The sequence below is a fragment of the Mytilus edulis genome, chromosome 9 (assembly GCF_963676685.1).
Source record: "Mytilus edulis chromosome 9, xbMytEdul2.2, whole genome shotgun sequence".
Taxonomy (NCBI): Eukaryota; Metazoa; Mollusca; class Bivalvia; order Mytilida; family Mytilidae; genus Mytilus; species Mytilus edulis.
In genome coordinates, this window is record NC_092352.1 from 39372122 (window position 1) to 39392996 (window position 20875).

General features: G+C 32.4%; 2 protein-coding genes across 4 annotated transcripts; both read left to right on the forward strand.

The window, feature by feature from the left end:
- The first annotated feature begins 286 nt into the window (after window positions 1-286).
- On the forward strand, window positions 287-16445 carry LOC139488374 (chitinase-3-like protein 1). 3 transcript variants are annotated; one of them, XM_071273921.1, is made up of 12 exons: window positions 287-357; window positions 6367-6421; window positions 7367-7550; window positions 8297-8549; window positions 9382-9506; window positions 9917-10040; window positions 11924-12109; window positions 13226-13345; window positions 14203-14354; window positions 14664-14923; window positions 15426-15818; window positions 16163-16445. In XM_071273921.1, exons 2-12 carry the CDS (start codon window positions 6367-6369, stop codon window positions 16357-16359), a joined length of 2049 nt encoding a protein of 682 aa, XP_071130022.1. In that variant the 5' UTR covers window positions 287-357; the 3' UTR covers window positions 16360-16445. The 3 variants fall into 3 exon arrangements, with proteins under 3 accessions (XP_071130022.1, XP_071130023.1, XP_071130021.1); XM_071273922.1 differs by lacking the exon at window positions 287-357 and adding an exon at window positions 2950-3146; XM_071273920.1 differs by lacking the exon at window positions 287-357 and adding an exon at window positions 3417-3488.
- A 2061-nt stretch (window positions 16446-18506) lies between these two features.
- On the forward strand, window positions 18507-20350 carry LOC139488376 (proton channel OtopLc-like). The gene has a single exon (XM_071273924.1). The coding sequence runs from the start codon at window positions 18570-18572 to the stop codon at window positions 20040-20042; it is 1473 nt and encodes a 490-aa protein (XP_071130025.1). The 5' UTR covers window positions 18507-18569; the 3' UTR covers window positions 20043-20350.
- The last annotated feature ends 525 nt before the right edge of the window (window positions 20351-20875 follow it).

The window sequence follows — 20875 nt, forward strand, 5'->3', positions numbered from 1 at the left end:
AATCACAAGAGTACCTATTATCTCTCGTACTCCAGATTGGAAGAACAATTTTAATGGAAACATCTTGGTCCCATATTTCGAGTGGATGCCCACCTTAGCAATAAAATTAAAATAAAATTCCACAACTATATTAACGTTATTATAGATATTGGTAATTCAAATCAAATATCCATAACACTCAAATCCCTGTTTTCATATTCTGAATGACAACATAAGTATTGAAAAATAACGAGACAAAAATGGAATAATCCATGACTTAAGATAAGGCAGCCAATAAATAGATAGATAAACATTGAGGTCACTATTAGACCTCCATTCCCTAACCGACTAGTAAGGTCAACGCATGGGATAGCAAAGGTACTATACAATACTTTTAGATTTTCTTTATAAGAGGTATTTTTTGCATAATGTAACTTTTATGTTTTGTCACATGATTTTGTAGAACTGAGCATGCCCAGTTGAACAATAGTCTGTTAAACTGGGCATGCATTGTTTTACAATTTTCATTTGATCTGTACATTATGCACAATTCCCCAGGAAATTGTACAATATTTGCATGTAAAACAATGAAGCCTAGATCATCAAACAATTGTAAAACTGTGCATGCTGATGCACGTAAAGGAATACAACCAGGTCGATCATACAATTGTTAAACTGTGCATTCGTTTATAATTATGGAATGCACAGTTACACCAAAGTTTGTTGAACTCGGCGTGCATTGTTTTACAATTTTCATACGATCTATTTATCATGCACAATTCCCCAGGAAATTGTACAAATGTGCAGTTCACTTAAGTATTGAATGCTTCTTTTTGTAACTTCATTGAGGTGTAAAAGCGTTGACCGAAGTACATTTCCGCGCTTCATTCTAAAAATGTGCGCACGGTCAACGCTTTTACAACCCTATGAAGTTACAAAAAGAAGCATTCAATACTTATAATTAGACAATATACGTATAGTGTCTTAAAATATGAAATTTATTTGTATGAGGCTTAGAAACGGGAAAATGCGAGGTTATACCGAGCATTTTCCCGTTTCGTGCCGAACACAAATAAATTTCATATTTCAAGACACTATACGTATATTGTTTTTATACTGAAATCGATAAAATACTAAAAAAATAATAAAAATATGAAACAAATATTATTAAAAAAAAAGTGTTTGGAATTTCCCCCTTGGAGTACCATTTTGGGATATTTCCCTATGAGCGTAGTCTAGGCGGTAAGCATTGACAATTTACGGAATTAGAAAGAAAATGAATTTAATTAATAGCATTTAATAAACATGGTATATAAATTACCACTTTGAAGACATAACAGTTTTAAATTCATAAAAGTTTGACCATTGTTACTACACGTTGTCATGGTTGTGACGTGACGTTGTAAGTAGGCGAGGCTTATAGGTGAGTTGAGGTCATTGACGTATAAAGCTAACGTTTATACGTATAGCTTTATCTGTATAGTAAAATAGCTGATTGCAGTATAATTACATTTTTTAGCTAGGATCATGAAAACACGATTTTTATCGATTTTTTATTTAATTCACCTGTGCACTTTATTGTCGGACCTCGTGTTATCATGAATGATAAGTTTTATTGAGTAATGCAATTGCTTAAGAAATAACACGTGATGTGTAGTTAGCCAATCAGAATAACGTATTATAATGAAACATACATCTAATGTAATTATATGTACATGTATATATGCATGTAAAACAATGAAGCCTAGATCATCAACAATTGTTAAACTGTGTATTCGTTTATAAATATGGAATGAGCAGTTTTACCGAAGTTTGATGAACTGTGCACTTGAATTAAAGCCACGCATAATCGTGCAAGAAGTTGTAAAACTGTGCACTTGAATTAATGCCATGCATAATCATGCAAGACGTCGTAAAATTATGCAATTGAATATCAATAATTTTATTAAAATTAATCATGTAATACGATGTATGCAGCATTTTGCTAATAGTGCCCAGAACTTATAAAACTTGATGACTTGTGCATGCCCGATTAGGCCGATATTTGTCTTTTTTGGCATGCCCAGTTCTACAATTATCTGTACCCATTCATTCCTGATACACCAGGATCACGGTACCTTTTGTTATATTATCAACATTTAATATGCAAAACGGCTAAATTTTATATTTTAAAAAACTCAGCGTATTTATATAAAAACTGAAAATGAAGGACATCACAAAACTAGCCCCACTTTTGTTGAAGGAAATCAAATTTATATATTAACTCGTTTTCCTACTTCTTACAAAGTGTGTAACTGAGCGCTGCACTATGCTCAGATCTTCAGTTATTTGCTGACTTGTTCCGGTTCCGGTTCATGTGTCAGTTTTAGCTCTATAGATATATTTCATCTCAGTGTTTATCCAAACTTTGTTTAGTCGGCTCTCGAACATTTAGTAAAGTAGATGTCCTTCATAAGAACGTTTTAAGACACATATACACAATTTTCACATCAATTTTCTATCAAAATTGTTTTCACAAAATGGATAAGCCCGAATAAAATGTTATGCTTAAAATTTGTACATACAGTCGAACCTGTTTGAAAAGACAACTAAAGGGGGAGCAAAAAGGTGGTCTCTTAAGACATGAGGTCTTTTAATACAGGTTCAATTTATATGAAATATACTACAGAGGGATCTAAAATTGGCGGTCTTTTAACACAGGTTTTTGTTTAATACATGTGGTCTCTTCAGCAGGTTTGACTGTTTGTTGAATCATCCCGACATCATTAGACTATTAAAAATTGAGATCTATTTTCGTACTTGATTGACATGTAACATGGAGTATGGTTAATCGCCCAGACTGTTAAAAGTGTCAATAGTTTCCTTGTTGTATGTTAGTTCATTGGGGAAACATTTTGTATATAACTACGTGTGCATCACTAATTGTGTTGAACATCGCTCTCCAAACAATGTTAAATTATATAAGCTTTCGTGCATATGAATATTCTACGATGTATATACAATGCACATGTATCCATGCTTTAAATTTAATGGGATTTTTTTTAACATGCAATTTCAAACTCATAAATACTTCCTTATAACCTCGTTGTTTTAAAAGTAGTACTTGTTGTGCATAACGCACAGTATGACGCGCAGTACGGGGACTATAGGGAGCATTCACAAAATAAGCAAGTATACTTTTTGTGTGTTAAAGAACCGTATTTGTTTTGCTAATGTCAATCATTAATGACTCAGACATATGTAATAGGTTATTCATTTTAAGAAAGTTTTCCTTGTCTTTTTCTTACACGGAGACGTGCCCTTTCTTGTACTTGAAAATAAGGTCAAATAATATTCCATATATATATACCTTGACATACATACTGGCATGAACGTTGAGACCTTTGAATGAGTCCTTATCTCAAGTATGTACACGTTTTCACCTGTTCTACTGTCATTCAAATTTTAAGTATTGGAAATAAAGTTATGCTGATTTGAGGATGACACGAGTTTTAACAAATGTGAATCAAGTAATAATGGAATGGTGAAACAATTGGATTATTGTTCGTTGCACTATCGAATATTTATTTTTGGATTGTTTATTCTTTCAAAATATTGACAAAATATTTGCGCAAAAAATACGATAACAACTCCTTCTTCAAGTTGTTGATATACTGTGTAGATTTTTTAGGCGGTTATCTATGACCTCCTGGATAGTTTATTTATTCATTTAAAATATGTGATGGTGCTAACGTACTATGTTCGTTGGCAACACAGCATATCAAAGTTCAGTACTATTATGCATGGTTATTAATTCAAAAGATCTTAATACGCATATCTACTTAGATTTCATCAACACAGGCACTTGTCTCATCCCCCCCTAGGGAAAAAATCCTGGGACAAATGCCTGTTTTCAACAATTATTATAATTCGTTAAATATTCGTTCGTCCATCTAAGATTGTACATTTCGATTTTTTTTTATCATTTTCGGTCCAAATGTTATATCAAATCCGTGTTATGTATTTCTATACAAAAAAGGCATCGAAAATATCGAATGCGAATTATTACTTGGCATACTAGTATATGACAAATGCATACATCCTACAAACATATCTATATATATATGTCATCATTGTGTCAATACAATATGTTACGTTTTAAAACGTCGCGACTCTTAAAGTCATATGAAACGAGTGACGGTGAAAAATAATGTTTATCTTATTTTTGAAGAAATGCATGTATATATATCATAAACTTAGTCGTCTGTGCACGATTTTGTTTACTTTTACGGATCCATAGCGTCCAACAAAAATATTCACTGTCTATTATGATGTAAAAATATGGCAGCTAATTAATTGTCGTGTTTTGAAGTCGTAGTTTACCGATTGTCACCTTTTATAGTAAACAAACAACAAAGAAGCATGGACATTGATTACGTGTGTAACATGTATATTAATATAATAGTTTATTTCTATAAATCCATGCGTATTGCGATCACCGGAATTTTACGAGTAAGGTCACGCTGAGTTCACTACATACGGAAAACATACCGGTGGATTGTTTACTGGAAACGAGTATATTGCTTCTAAATTTGGACAAATTATAGAATTTTCTTGAGAAAAAAAGTATATATACATAGTTTTATAATAAAAACTAGCCATTTAGAAAAAAAAAACCATATGCATCATGTTTCTTTTAATTTGAAGTTTCATATGACTTTAAATTTTAAAATTTATTTTAAAAAGTAGGTGTTATCAATACCAAATACAAAAAGAAAAACCTTAATTTTAGAGCTTATTTCCAAATGCATGTAAAGCAAGACAACCAAAGTTTTCCCTTTTTAAGCATTAAAAAGATATTTCAAAAATCCAATTTATTATATGCAAATCATTAGGAAATTAGCTCTAAGACATGAACATGATTTCTGACTTTAAAACATTTTAATCCTTCTTCTTTTAGTTGCGATCAGAGTACAAAGGATCAGCGCACCTCATATATATAACGTTCAGTAAAAATCAGTACAGGAAGAGCTTCTACTTAATTGTTATAGCACAATTTAACGCATTAATAAAACGGAATTAAAGCTTAGTGATGTATATCCCAAAAATATAAGACGTAACAGTACAATATAACCCTTTTCAAAAAGTCTTAAGAGCCAAAAATATTTTAAAAGACAATTCCTAACCTTGATAGCTTTATGAATTACATTGCCGATACGAATCATAATTACTCCATAAATTTCGATATTTGTGATTAGCTGAAGTAAAGTGTTTAAATTTATGATATCTTTATTTTTGTAAAGACTATTTTAGCTTAGAAATATGACGTTCATTGAAATCTCAACTTGACGTCACTTTAACTCAAAATTTAGAATTAAACACACAGTATATTACACTTAGGTAGGACACACATAGTGGAAGGATTAAAATGTCCGATCTTTTAGACATGGGGCGAAAATACTAAATAAACAAACAGAATCTCTGGACAATTGTATATTTCATATTTGAAGAAAGATTATCAAGTGTCAACAAGAGGAAATAGATGCTCGAAAAATATAATCCCTGGTTTATTCTGGATTTATTTACGAGGTGTGGCCTTTTAGGCAGAGACCACATACTTTGTAAAATATTTTTGAATAATTATTCAAAAAAGATAAAAAAAAAAAAAAAAAAAATACCGATATATAATCTTGGGGAATCAGATTTTGTGTAGGGGAAGTGTGTTAGGTCAAATAGCTTAGTGCGTCCATTGGTGTAAGAAAGTTTAAAGGTCTCCAGCGAAAACAATTGGAGAAATGTCGTGCGTCCATTGGTGTAAGAAAGTTTAAAGGTCTCCAGCGAAAACAATTGGAGAAATGTCAACTGGCACATGTTTTTAGTACTTAAGAAATTTTTGAGAATTTGACTACATCAATCGACAGGTCGACCAATGCCTTTAATACTTTGAAGCATCTGTGAGGGTTAAACCGATTCCATCAGTTTGTTTGTAACAATTGATTTACCTCAGCTTAAACGATTTACGGGAAATGAAAATCGATAACTACAGTTGTCTTAATCTTCAAAGAGTGGTGATCAGACGACAACGAACTATTTTTCTTGTGTTCTATATACTTCTTTATATTTATCAGTTTGATGTTTTGATGTTATTGCAACTTCAAAATTGCGTAATACGCAGGCCTACAGAAGGGGTCACAAACCTTAAGACTATTTCAATCGATAGTCTCACTGTGCATAAGGAAATTAAAGATAGTATCGACTTTAATCATATAACCTCCGAACTATCTTATCACCTTTACTTCTATAAATGCCACCAACTTTGCATTTGTTATCATACAATTTTATTTCATACGCATATAACTTAGTCAAATGTGAACAATTGAACGAATTGAACGATTTTATAAATTTCAGATGAATTTCCTCCGAGTAACTCTAGTGATTCTTGCTGCAGTTAGCGTAGCTTCGGGTAAGTTACAATGTTTATGTTTATTTTGGCGGGAAAGATAAATAGATAGTAAAAAAAATAATGGCATGTACCTTCCCCAAATTAGTAATATAACATACATCAACTCCTTCAAATTTTGCTGAGTTGTAACTCTGCAAAGAATCTCACTATAGGATATTGTGTGTTTTGTTTAGTTTGTAGTTTTGTAGTTTTTGTTGTTTCTTTGATGTTGTTTTCTGGGGGGTGGGGGAGGGTGTTAGTGCATACATTTTATTTGTTCTTGTTATGGGTATAAGAAAGCAATTGACAAAAAGGAAGCATGATCCTGTAGTTTGTTTTTGTTTCGTCTGTGACGAAAGCCGCGGAAAGCGAAACATATGTATTGGGATTGCCTTTCCGGCGACCGCATTTTCTGATAAGTTAGTTTGATAGGAACGATTAGGGATAGAACATTGATATTTGATAAAAAGTTGCATTACTATCAGTACATTTAAGATTGACGACTATTTCGATAGGAGCTACTTGTGATATATATTTATCATATTTTGTATGAAGTCGCAAATAATATCTATACATATCATATTTAGAATCTTCAATACCAAATAGTGTAAAAGCTCTGAGATCAAGGGCAACTACAGTTACGTAAGAATTATACAATAGAAAGAAATGTTAAATCAAATGATTTATGTCTCAGTTTAATTAATTTTTTTTCATTTCAAAATAGGTATTTGCAACACATTTCTGCATTTAACCATCAACACAAAGGCCTCTCAGTTTTCAATCGTAACAACAACAAAAAACAGTTTCAACCATGCGGAATTTTTTAGATATATTCAGAAAATTTGTATTGTGGTGGAACATTTTGCATATACGCCAAATATACAGAACATAGAACTGAATAATTTTTATCTCGCAATAATTTCCAATAACATTCATTCATATAACGGCCTCCTTTTGACTTTATAGCTTACCGAAGAGTGTGCTACTACACTAACTGGGCACAATACAGAAACGCTGCAGGAAAGTTTTTTCCTGAGAATGTAGACCCTACACTTTGTACAAATATCATCTACTCATTCGCCAAAATGGTGGGAAATAAATTACACGCATATGAATGGAATGACGAAAGTACTCCTTGGATGAAGGGGATGTAAGTTTTGTTTAAAAATCACTTTGGAAGACTCAGGGGACATAGAGGGCGTTTACCCCCTAGAATTAGAAAATATATCAATTTTCTATAATGGAATCGTCCAAAACTGTGTTCGTCTCACTCTGCTCGGCTGAGTATATTCCATTGTAGGGATTATTTTTACTTTTAGGATTACGGGCCCCGCCCCTCCTTTCAAAATATCTGAGTCCGCCCCAAAAAATAAAGCAGAAGCAGGTATATCTCAAAATACTACAATTGATTTGACAATTTTTAAAATTAATATATTGATCATAAACATATAATTTGTCTATAATTGAGGACGGAATTTTCTTTTTAGTCTCATATATATATACAGAATTAGTAGATTTTATTTTCAAATTATAGTCACAAAGGATGAACATGGCCTAGACATATTTACCTGAACCTCTCTCGTCCGTCAACAACACACATGTTCGTTTTGCTGTGCTGGGTGTATAAATATGCAGCCATGGTACATGTGTTCAGAATGATGCACTTTTTTAAGGAACCAATAGATGGCTTGTTGTCGGGCCATGATTTTCTCTATTCATAATATCCTCTTTTTCCAATGACACTCTGAACTTCATCCAATTTGTCCTTATTTTTCAGACATTCTGATTTATTGTTCTTTTTTTTAAATTTGAATGCAGGAATGCTTGTCACCGAGTATTTATCCCTAACTACCCGAATTTATGAATGACCGTATGCATAATTATACAATTTATAAGGTATGAGAGATTTACTGACTTAAAGAAAACTAACCCAGCCTTGAAACTATCACTTGCTGTTGGTGGTTGGAACATGGGATCCGCACCTTTCACCAAAATGGTTGCCACTGCTGCAAGTCGTCAAGAATTTGCCACATCCACTGTGAAATTCTTAAGAGATCACGGATTTGATGGTCTTGATCTTGATTGGGAATACCCAGGAAACCGAGGAAGTCCTGCAGGAGATAAGCAAAAATTCGTCGAATTGTTAAAGGTTAGTCATAACCATTTTCACTTTTACAGTTAAATCAATGTGGCGAATGAGGTAAAATGTGTGTATATCTATAGAGATTTTTTTATAACACAGTAAAAATGTTTTTGCAAATTTTAAAATTCGTCCCTTATGGTCCCATTTCTTTGAAAACTTATTAAAATGTACATACTATTTTGAATATTCAAACAGTGTCATAATTTATGATGTGCCAATGTATACTTTGTCTTGCGTGCAGAAAATTTGTACCACCATCATAACTTAGTGGCATTCTTTAAAAAAAAAATGGACACTATGTACAAACATTTGTACTGTTTTTTAAGACATTCTACTAAAAAGGATTCTATAATGATGTTTAGGATTCTAAAACAAATCTTGGAAAAAATAAGGATATAAAATTCACATTTCAGACTTTTCTTAGAATCATACAACTGGGTACCTATTTTCCTGTGTTCTTGTAAGATGAACACATGATGAATGAGAGAACCATTGTCAAATTCGATACTTCTGCTTCTTAGTATGAGTCTCCTTTAATTAGGAGCACCTCCAAATATTTATAGAGTTTTTCCTTAACTTTAAAATTTTAGAGAATAAAACCATAAATGTTTTTTCCAATACATACATGCTGCAAAATTGTTCTTTTGTTTACCATTGTGGTAAATTAACAAAAAATGGTTAAGAGTGACAAATACATAATATTGTATAATTTATGAAAATTAATTATTTATCTCTGTGAATATTATTGTCCATGTCATGGATATTTAATATCATCTTCCATTAATAGTAGGTTAATTGTAACAAAGTCTTTTTGATAACCTCTCATCTACCTTTTCAGACTTTAAGAAGGGAATTTGACGCCGAAGCCCAAACCAGTGGCAAACCAGCACTTCTTTTATCAGCTGCTACACCTGCAGGCAAGGAAAACATAGATGCCGGATACAACTTTCCAGAAATAGTCAAGTATGTCAGATCTAAAAAAAATAATCTATGTCATTTATATGTTAACTAATTATGCAAAACAATATTTCAAACTATGCCATTTGCATTATGAGTTACAGATAATAGCATGATTATCTTATAAACCAAAAGACCACCATATATATTCGTATTTGTAGTAAAATTAAAACTCACCAATCTAACTGCAATTTCTCTGTATTTGTACCTCTATTTCTTTGCATATGTACAAAAGTTTATATTATATGTATGTCCTCTGTCTTATCTTCATTATTACGACATCTACTAGTTTTTCTTATGACTATAGATACCTTACAATGCACCTCCTAGAAATATATATTTTTTTCTACAAATCTAGATTTCGCGTTAAAACAAATTTCCACTTTCATATTACTGAAATACTTATTTTTTTACAGGTACTTGGACATGATTAATTTGATGACATATGACTTGCACGGAAGCTGGGAAGATAAAACTGGACATAACTCCCCACTTTACAGTCACCCATCTGAAACAGGAAATAAAACATACCTTAATATTGTAAGTACATAGTACCGTAATATAATTAGTATATAGTACCTTTATATTGTAAGTACATAGTACATTTATATAGTTAGCATAGTACATTAATATAATAAGTACTTACACTGTGTAAGAGCTTAATTTATAAAGGTACTGTCACTGCCTAAGTGTAGTTAGTGCATCGTACTCTGATATAGTTAGTGCATAGTACAATAATATAGTTAGTTAGTGCATAGTACATTAATATAGTTAGTAAATTGCTTTACAGCACTACAAGGCAAAACCTTTAATAGCACAGCAAGTGTTTTGTTTACAAGGTCGAGTTATTTTATTTTACCATTTCGAACAAACATAATAGATAACAAACTTTGACACCCTGACCTGTTTCTTATGCATCAAACCTATATCAATACAGTTTATTTTTGCGTATAAGTATGTTACTCAGCATGTCGTATTATTTTGTTCGTCATACAAGTGTGGACACAGATCAGTGTGGATAGTATGTTTAGATGTTTGACAATGTTTTCTGACCAAAGGAGTGCTCTGTTTTTCCCAAAGGGTTCTATATTAAACTGTGTTGCATTATGACAAGCAACTGACCCAAACACTGACCATTAGTAGTATTGTGTTTTTAATAGTTAGTTTATTTTCAAGACTGTCATGGAGTAGATTAATATCATTTATTTGATAACCTAAAGGTTATGATAAATTATGTTCCTAATCTTTGATTTTGAATAGCTAGGGGGGGGGGGGGGGATTTAAGGTTCATTTCTGCATTATGTGATTTTGATATTGGAGATGGTATCTGAGAACATGCATGCATGTACTATTTGTATAGTTCTATTTATTTTGTCATATAATCTTACCGGTATGTTTAAGAAGCTGTATGAGAATAACAGTCCAATGTTTGCCTATATTTAAAAACATCACTTCACACACACACACACACACACACACACACTGTCTGTGTGTAATATAAAACAAGAATACGAAGGCACGCATATATTTGATCATTGTTATTTCTAAATATGATATTATGATAATATTGAAATTTTGACGAATCATTTCTTTTCCAAATCTAAAATCAAAATTATTAATGGGATTTCATAATTTTAAAAAAAAACTTATTATAGATATCCTTTAAAGAAGTAGGTCCTGTAAGACCCCTTTTTGTCCCCAAAATAAAGCAGTTTTACAAAATTGTTAAAATTTAAACCTTTAGTTATTTATTGGAAAGTAGAATGCTTCTGCTACATAAATATACGCTGTTTTTGACAATACAATGCACATATATCGGACACTAGCATCATTAAGTCATGATAAATTACTGAAATCTTCACAATTTTAGCATTTTAGGTAAATTTTAGACGGTTTCCGTCTTAAATGAAAGTGGCCGCATTTGTGTTCATTTTTAATATTGAAATGTAAGTTGTATTTGATGATAATACATTACATATACAAATGTATAAAGGTTGAGAATGAACACGGTCATTTTTGACAAAAACCATCTGAAAAGTGATATTTTTTGGCATATTTGATAGATTTAATGAGTAACTCAGTTAAAATCTTTCACAGAAGCTAATTGAATCAAATGAAATAGGCACTTAAGTGTTTAAAAAGTGTCCAAATGAACCTGAAATTTAAGGCCAAAATCAGCCCTTACCGGACCTACTCCTTTGTTCACGTCTTACGTCTACAAAAGACTCATCAGTGACTAGAATCAATAAATTAAAAACAAAAAATCAAAAGTTGAAGAGCAATTTAATTGACTTTAAATACACACATCAGTTAATTCAATTTGTATATTTTAAGTTTGATTCGTCATATTTGTAAAAAAAAAAGAAGAGTGCTGTTTTTTCAATTGATGATTTCAACCGTTAATGTCAAGTATTTCTTTGTAGGACTGGGTCACTAAGTATTATTTAAGTAAAGGAGTACCTCCTTCAATGATAAATGTCGGACTTGGATTGTATGGTAGAAGTTTTACACTGGCAAATCCTAGCAATTCAGGTCTTGGTGCCCCTGCTAGAGGAGCCGGACCCGCTGGTCTGTTAACTAGGGAGAAAGGATTCAAATCTTATTATGAGGTACATATAAACCGTTTAGCTTGATATATTGTATAAAGACACATATTTACCAAAAATGTTCAAACTTATTTTGTGTATACACTTATGACATCTCTTTGATGGCATACGCTTATTTAAATTAACTCGACTCAACAACAACTTGCCATACTACTCAATTGTTTTTTATAAAATTAAAATTAAAAAAGAAATCACATTTCTGCGACAGTCCCAAGTCAGGAGCAACTAGCTTTTGTTCGTCTTGTATGATTTCTCTAATTTTAGTTCAATTATATTTTTCGGAGTTTAGTGTGATGTCCATTTTCACAGAACTAGTACACCTTTGTGTTTAGGGACCAGCTGAAGCGCGCCTCTAGGTTCGGGAATGTTTAGTTGTGTTGAAGACGGGTTGAAGGACTTAAGCTGTGTGTTGCTCTTTAGTCGGGGTGTTGTCTATTTGACACATTCCTCATTTCAATTCTCAATTTTCCCAAAAATGTTTTTTACTTGCATCAATTTCATTTTATGAAACATATTTAGCTATCAATTAAGTTTGACTTAAAACATTTTACCCAACCACAACAGCATTATAGAAGACGTCTTATTGCATTTGTTTTTATGTTATTCAGTAAGCTATATGCAAATATATTTACAAAACGTCAAAACGGATCTATTTTGGTAGTTTTTTTGCATGTGTTTCCTTAAATGCAAGAGGTTTGAGGAACCAAAAAAATGTCGGCTTTATTGGGACAAACTATTTTTTTGTGAAGTTAAAGCTATCAAATTTAAAACACTTATTGATCATTGAATTCACGTTACTTTGACCAAACAACAATGGAAATATTATAGTGTTTTTTCTTATACTGATTGAAAGGCTTATGTAATGGTAATAAAAACAGAAAAGTCGTTGAATTATTAAACTATCATGCACAAATCTAGATGAACAACAAACCTTTTTCTAATATATATATTTTGCAGCTTGGTCCCCTTACAGGCGTTATTAAATCATTTCGACCAACTGAATTTTGTTCTATTGTCATAATATAAATAGCATGAATTGTTAAGTGTTTGCATTTTATTTGTCAGTTGGGATAGCTGCATTTTCAAATATGTCTAATGCTGTTTTCATCTCTTTGTTAGATTTGTTCAATGTTAAAATCCGGTGGAGTTAAGCATTACATTCCTGAGCAGAAAAGTCCATACGCAGTTAAAGGAACAGAATGGGTTGGATACGACGATCGTGATAGCTTAAAAGAAAAAGTAAGCATTGTTTTATAGAAAAAGATTTTTGAAATACTTACGACAGAGACATCACAGTAATAGGTGATGTCTACAAAATCACGAATTTAAATCTGTTATCAGGAATTTTATAAATCGTGATGACGATTTAAATTCGTGATTTTGAATTCAAATTATAATTTTGGGTTGTCCTAAGTATGCTTCCGTATTCCGTAGATATCGGATTGAAAGGTATTTATAAACTTTTAAAATCACTGGTTGTATGGCGTCATAAGATATTTGAGAAAATCCAAATTTAAACATTCTTCAACATTATTTTGTTTCAAATCTATATTTAGACATGTGTGATTTGATAGACAAAATAAATGTTACAAAGTGATAACACCTACAATAATCAAAGTACTGATGATTCATTATTATTCGTTGAATACCAAATTTTGTGGATTTCGTGGGTATAGGTAAACCACGAAATTAAATGTTTAACGAATGACAAATTTCATATAAGTTTGTATGCCAACTTTGGCTAAACCACGAAATTAAATATCCACGAACTTGTAAGTTTTCCTTGATACCCACGAAAATAAATGAATCCACAGTAATAGGTCTAAGGTAGTGAGAACCAAAAAAATCTAAAAAGTCAAAAACGACAAAAACTACACAAAACAAAAAACGATGAAAAAAGAGGCAGAAAATGTGGGGGAAAAAAAGAATTTTTCATAAAGTCTTATCAAGTTGTTGATTTTCTTCTGTTATCACACTTCATCAAACTGACACCCATTTTTTCACAATTCACGACATTAAATTGTAGTGTTTAATAATTGTGGATAAATATCATTAAAATCAACTTGTAGAAATTGTGACATATGTATATATTTTAGGTGAAGTACATCAAGGCTCATCATTTTGGTGGTACTATGGTATGGGCATTAGATCTTGACGATTTCAGTGGTTCATGTGGAGAGGGGAAGTATCCTTTACTTCATGCCATCAATGAAGAATTGGCTGCAGGTGGAGGTGGAAATGTACAACCGTAAGTGATAGTTAGAAATTGTAATATATAAAAATTTTAAAAAATATAAAAATAATTACATTTTATAACATTTCATTCGTTTTATTTTATTTTTCTAACGTCTATCAAAAGAAATAAAGTGATAAAAATAAAAAATAGAATTTGTCGAGTACACTATAATACGACATAGGTCGCTTATTCTGTTCGTCCGGTTAGTCCATACATCCAACGTTATATGAAACAAATGGTTGGACTTATCAGACAACCGAAATTTATTTGAGGATCCAGTTAGTAAAAATGTCAACTAGCTATGTTGTTCCTTCATTTCAGGGTTACAAATGCTCCAGGCCAACCAACAACTCAAAATCCACAACCTACTGGGAACCCACCTCAACCAACAACACAACCACCACCCACACAACCACCACAGCCGACATGGAAAACATGGTGGACCCCAGGACCAACATGGACACCAGGACCCACATGGCCAAAATGGACACCAGGACCAACATGGACACCAGCACCAACATGGACACCACAGCCAACATGGACACCGCAGCCAACACAAGCCCAACAAGTGACTACAAAAGGTATTCTATTTTGCATATCTATTAATTGTGAAATTTTGTAACGAATCTACTTTAGATATAGTCCTACATAAAAAAAATATCAAGAGGACTTTAAACAAAGAAAATATGAAACAAACAACACAGCAACGAATTGAACGTTGCCAAACAATGTATTTTTCTAAAGTTGTCCGTTTATGAATTTTGAAATTATAAAGAAACTAAGGATTCAACTCCCTCAGGCAAAGTTGACCTTAGATGAATTTGGCTATTTGTTTAAGTTATTTTGTTCATATGGCTCTTCAACTGTTTCGGTACTTGCACATCCTTCGGATTTCAGTTTTTTGGCTTTGAGCGTTCCTGATTAAGATAAATCAAGAAAAGCGCTTTGGACGCATGAAATTATTAAACGTTTTGTTTTCATTTTTTGCAAACAAATACACAAATCTTTGAATTACAAGTGCGGTATTGTTCTTGTATTCAGAACATGATGTAAAAGTAAACAATTTACTTTCATAATTTTCAGCTCCACGTCCAACACACCAGTCACACCACATTGGCCTTACTACCAACTTTAACTGTAATGGCAGACCTAGTGGATTTTATCCAAGCCCTTCCTCTTGTGACGGTTATTATATTTGTGCTGCCACGCTAGCTTTCGAAGTTAAATGTGCCAGCGGATTACTATTCAATTCTGCAACTGCGTACTGTGATTGGCCATACAATGTAAAATGTTCAACCAATCAAAACCAACAAGGCCCTGTCGTGACAACGAGGAAACCTATGGGTACTCAAGCACCTGTTACACAAGCCCCTGTTACTCAAGCCCCTGTTACTCAGGCTCCAGTAACTCAAGCTCCTGTTGTGATTACTCAGGCTCCAGTAACACAAGCACCTGTCACTCAGGCTCCTTCCAATGGTAAGTTTAAAATATTCCATGCAGTTTCGTGGTAACAAGCACGAAAAAATGATAACCAAATAAAGAAAAAAAGCAAACTAAAAGTCAGGAATATGACCGTTGTTGTCCATTCGTTTGATGTGTTTTATTATTTGATTTGCCATTTGATTAGGGTCTTTCCGTTTTGAATTTTCCTCGCAGTTCAGTATTTTTGTGATTTAACTTTGAATTCAATAATTTTTTTTAAAAAGTTATATTTACAGAAAACAAATTCAAAGAGGAAAAATTCCAACGCCTATTTTAACTCGTTTGTGAATAAAATATATCAATTTCCTAATTACTGATATGCACATATTTTTATTCAGGAAATAATAAACAGGAATTCTGTAAAAACAAGTCTGATGGTCACTACAGAGACCCAACTGACTGTGGAAATTTCTACCAATGTTCTTTTGGTCTCACTTTCCATGAATTCTGTGCTCCAGGAACCGTATTTAATGAACAAACCATAGGCTGTGATTATCCAATACATGTTCCAGGCTGTACAAACTACGGTGGATAAAGAGAATGGAGAAACTAAGACAGAACAGTATATTTTGTGTTTTAATTAAATGTTATTTTATAAATAAAATTAATTTCACAATCGAATTTGAAATAATGAACTATATAAATAGCCGCCATATCTTACACGTATTGGTTATAAATTTTGCTGGTTTTATATCAATAGCATTATTAACAAAAATCATACCCCGATTTTACCATAGTTGAAAAAAGAGGGGCGAAAGATACCAGATGAACAGTCAAACTCATAAATCGAAAATAAAATGACAACGCCATGGCTAAAAATGAAAAAGACAAACAGACAAATAACAGTTCACAAAAAACAACATAGAAAACTAAAGACTAGGCAACATGAACCCCACCAAAAACAAAGGATTATCGCAGGTGTTCCGGAAGGGTACGATGATCCTGCTCCACATGTGAAAAGTTACACCCATTGACATGTCAAACACATGTCTGAAATAGCGTACGTTGATTTAGTAATATGAAAAAAGGAAAACATTGAATGGTTATTCGAAAGTTCAAAAGCTGAAGAAAAAATACGATACCATGGTTAAAAAGACAAACGTTAATTTTATAGTAATATGAAAATAGGAAAATTGAACGGTTATTCGAAAGTTCAATTAAGAAACTAAGGTTTCAACTCCCTCAGGCAAAGTTGTCTTTTAATTAGATGATTTTGGCTATTTATTATAGGCACTTTTGACATATAGCTCTTCAATGGTGTCGGTACTTATACATCTTCGGATTTCAAATGTTTGGCTTTGAGCGTTCCTGATGAAGGTAAATCCAGAAAAGCGCTTAGGACGAAAGAAATTATTTAACGTGTTGTTTTCAATTTTTTACAAAAGCTGAATAAACTATACAATACCATGGTCAAAAGACAAACGTAAATCGAATTTAGCTACAGAGTCCCAGTTGAAAATTCGGAAACGAGGCACATCAGTATCGTATGATATTCCGTATAAAATACACCAGCTGTGACTGCTATACGTGACAATTAAAACAATGCATAGAAAGGCAAACGAAAAGTTTGATATAACTTTTTATTTCATAGAAAGAGTTGAATGCCTCTTTTCATAATTTCATAGGGTTATTAAAGCCTTTGATCGTTGACACATTTATATTCGTAGCATGTGGCGTATGCAAAATGTTCTTTGGATAGCGCCTTTACACCACAATATAATTGTAAAGAGTAGTTTTATAATTGTGATTGGTGCTTGATTCAGAAGAACGTATTTTTAAATATCCGTCTACATTCCAGAACAATTAAATTAGCTTTTTCCGTACCTCTTGATATGCTACGTTATACAAAATTGCCTACCTCCTATAAAGGAACATATCGACGTAATATACAGCTTGTACCATTGAAATGTCGAAGATCTGTTGAAAATCAAATCCACGATGAACACTATAGTGTTGCAGAAAAAAATAAGCATCTTGATGGTGTCACTGTCATAAACCTTTGTTAGAATCGAACAGTTTTTACATTATGTAGTAATGCTGCTAACAGATGGGAAACAGTAACTAAGAATTACGATACTGTTAAAATTTGAACAGAGAACATTGACTCTTTACTTGGAAGAATTATATATATAAAGAAAACGAGACAAATACATAAATTCAAATCCCAAAGAGACCAACTTCGAGTAGAACGAAGAAAAACAAAATGCTTGTAATCCTTAAATGAAAGAAATATAATAATAGGTTAAGATCCAATGCTTCAATTTTCACAAAACATATCAAAGTTCACGTCCTTGTCGCACATATACATCGATAGTATCATGAATTATATCATTAAGATTGGCAAAAATCCGTGTCCGTTTAAAGTATAAAAAAATCCAATATGTACAATAGAAGAAAGTGAACTATGCAAAGACGAAAACAAACGAAACGTGTTCTCGGTTGATCGTAAACACATAGTAGTCCATCATGCATTGTTACTCATTTAGTGGATTGGTCAAAAATCTAGATTAAATAAATTGACGTAAATAAACAATTATATTTGCGAGAACACGAGCATGTTGATTTATGCATAACCATATAAGGTAGTGTCGAAGTGTATTTTGCATAATATACTTTGATTTATGAACAATTGTTACAATCTCTACGTTATCGAAGTTCAAGTACAACGCTTATATTCACTTCCTCTCTCACACAAAAAAAAACTTGAGAAATATTTATATAATAATTGAACACATCACTGCAAAAATGGAGAGAGTAATGGAAGCATATGACTATGATATTTATGGAGTCGTGTTTGGAGTTGTTATTGCATCATGCTCAAGTTGTGTTATGTTTGTAACATCGTCAGATTTAAAGGAAAAATCGGACTATGCTATAACAGGATTTTACTTATTGATAACTTTATGTATTTTATCGATTGTATCATGTGTTTCAGTCATTGGTATAACTTTGAACGGACGTCATGTTGTTGCAAACGAACATACAGATAACACTATTGGGTTGAAGTTGAAATTTCTGTACTTTTTTGGATTTGGAAGTGCGCTTAATCAAATATGTGAATGTCTTTACGATCATGTCTGTAGGGATTTGACTGAAACACATACAAGTACAGTTTTTGTAACAAGAATAATTCTTCTATTGTTCTTCCTAACTCAAACATGTTTCATGAAATTGACATCGCGGCAACAATTTCCACAAATCGTGTGGATTTATATTGCTTTAGGCGTTTTGTCTATTACAAATATATCAATATGGACCCATTTTACTGTTAATGTAAGTCACCATAACAATTGGTTGTTCAATTCTTCAACCAATAGAACATGCTCTAAGAATAGTACGTCAAATATTCTGTATAAAAGCTCTCGACCAATTATGGAACCTATGACCATTGAATACGTTTTGCTTTGTTGTATATTTTTATTTGAACTCTGGCCGAAAAATCAGAATAGAGGCGTTTGTGACCTACTTAAACCTAATACATCTTCTGATTCGGCACCATCATTACTCCTAAATGGAGATAACCTAAACAGAAGGAGATTAAACATTAGATTGTTATCGGCTACAATTGGCTTTCTAATTATATTGCCAATTGTATTCTTTAAACTACTTGACGTTTTTACCGATTACCAATATACCGTAGAGACTCTTGTGTGTTATTGTTTTTCAAACACACTACTTATCTGCTTATTGATAATGTGCTTTTATTTGATACCCTTTGAAAGTCATCGACTCAACAAAACAAGATCATTTTTATTTGTGCATTATATTTTATTATTTGGAGCAAGTGGGTTCATGTTTTTCATTACTCTATCACTTTTCAATAACATCTACAGAACGGACAACGTTGATCCTCTTATTCGAATATTAGCTATTTATATGGAAATTGCCTTTATCATTTTATGTTTTTTACAAACTACTTTCATTCTGCACATTAACAATTACCAACGGAATATAAGTGAGCAAGCAGAGTATTTGTCGATAGGAAACATTAGTCTAACTATTGGAGTGATTCAATTAGGATATTGGAGTATTAGTTCCTTTCTGTCTGCGTCGTACGGTATGTCCGCAAGTCACGAGCGTGAATTTTATGGGAAAAAAATGTATAGAATTTTATTTTATATATTCTTTCCGTTTGGAGTGTTTTATCATTTTAAAAGTTTTATTTTCTTCTACGATATTCACCAGAGATTTAAGATAAGAAACCATACACTGTTGTGAGAATCAGCGAGTGTCGCCTAGAAATCAGTCATGGTTAATATCTGAGAAGCTAAGAGGTTATTGTGTACTTGTGTACCAGACACCATATTTGGTATGATTCGAGTGTCAAATAAGGACAACAAATTTTAAGGTCAGAATATAAGAAGCAAAACATATGACATATACCCATGTGAATAAAGACTCTAGTTTTCACTTAAAGATTACACTCTGTTAGTTATGTGCAAAGAACTCGTCAAGTCAAAGATATCATGCTTATAATTTTGGTAAATAAAGGCAACAGTAGTATACCGCTGTTGGAAATTCACAAATCGATTAAGAAAAAACTAAATCCTGGTTACAAACTAAAACTGAGGGAAACACATCAAATATAAGAGAACTACGACACAACAGAAAAAACAACACTAAAATGTAAAACACACAGAAACGAACTATAATATAACAATGGCCATTTTCGTGACTTGGTACAGAAAATTTAAAGAAAAAAATGGTGGGTTGAACCTGGTTTTGTTGTAAGCCAAACCTCCCGCTTTTATGGAAATGTTAAATATAACATTAAAATGACAATATTACATGACAGGACTACAATAAAAATAAATGGGAGAACATATAGGACAGAGAAACACACAAACAAAATACCTATCAAAAGGTACCAGGTTTATAATTTAATACGCCAGACGCGCGTTTCATCCACAGGAGTAACCAGTGACGCTCAGATAAAAAAACAAGTACAAAGTTGAAGGGCATTGAGGACCAAAAGTTCCAAAAAGTTGTGGCTTATACGGCTAAGGTTTTCTGTCTAAGGTTTTCTGTCTGGTACGCCAGACAGATGTATA

Bases quoted from the DNA above. Each gene is read 5' to 3' on its own strand.
- LOC139488376 (XM_071273924.1), top strand. From the start codon at position 18,570: ATGGAGAGAGTAATGGAAGCATATGACTATGATATTTATGGAGTCGTG.
- LOC139488374 (XM_071273920.1), top strand. From the start codon at position 3,459: ATGACACGAGTTTTAACAAATGTGAATCAA. The intron at 3,489-6,366 runs GTAATAATGGAA...TATAAATTTCAG, and splicing joins TTTTAACAAATGTGAATCAA to ATGAATTTCCTCCGAGTAAC. The intron at 14,355-14,663 runs GTAAGTGATAGT...CCTTCATTTCAG, and splicing joins GGAGGTGGAAATGTACAACC to GGTTACAAATGCTCCAGGCC.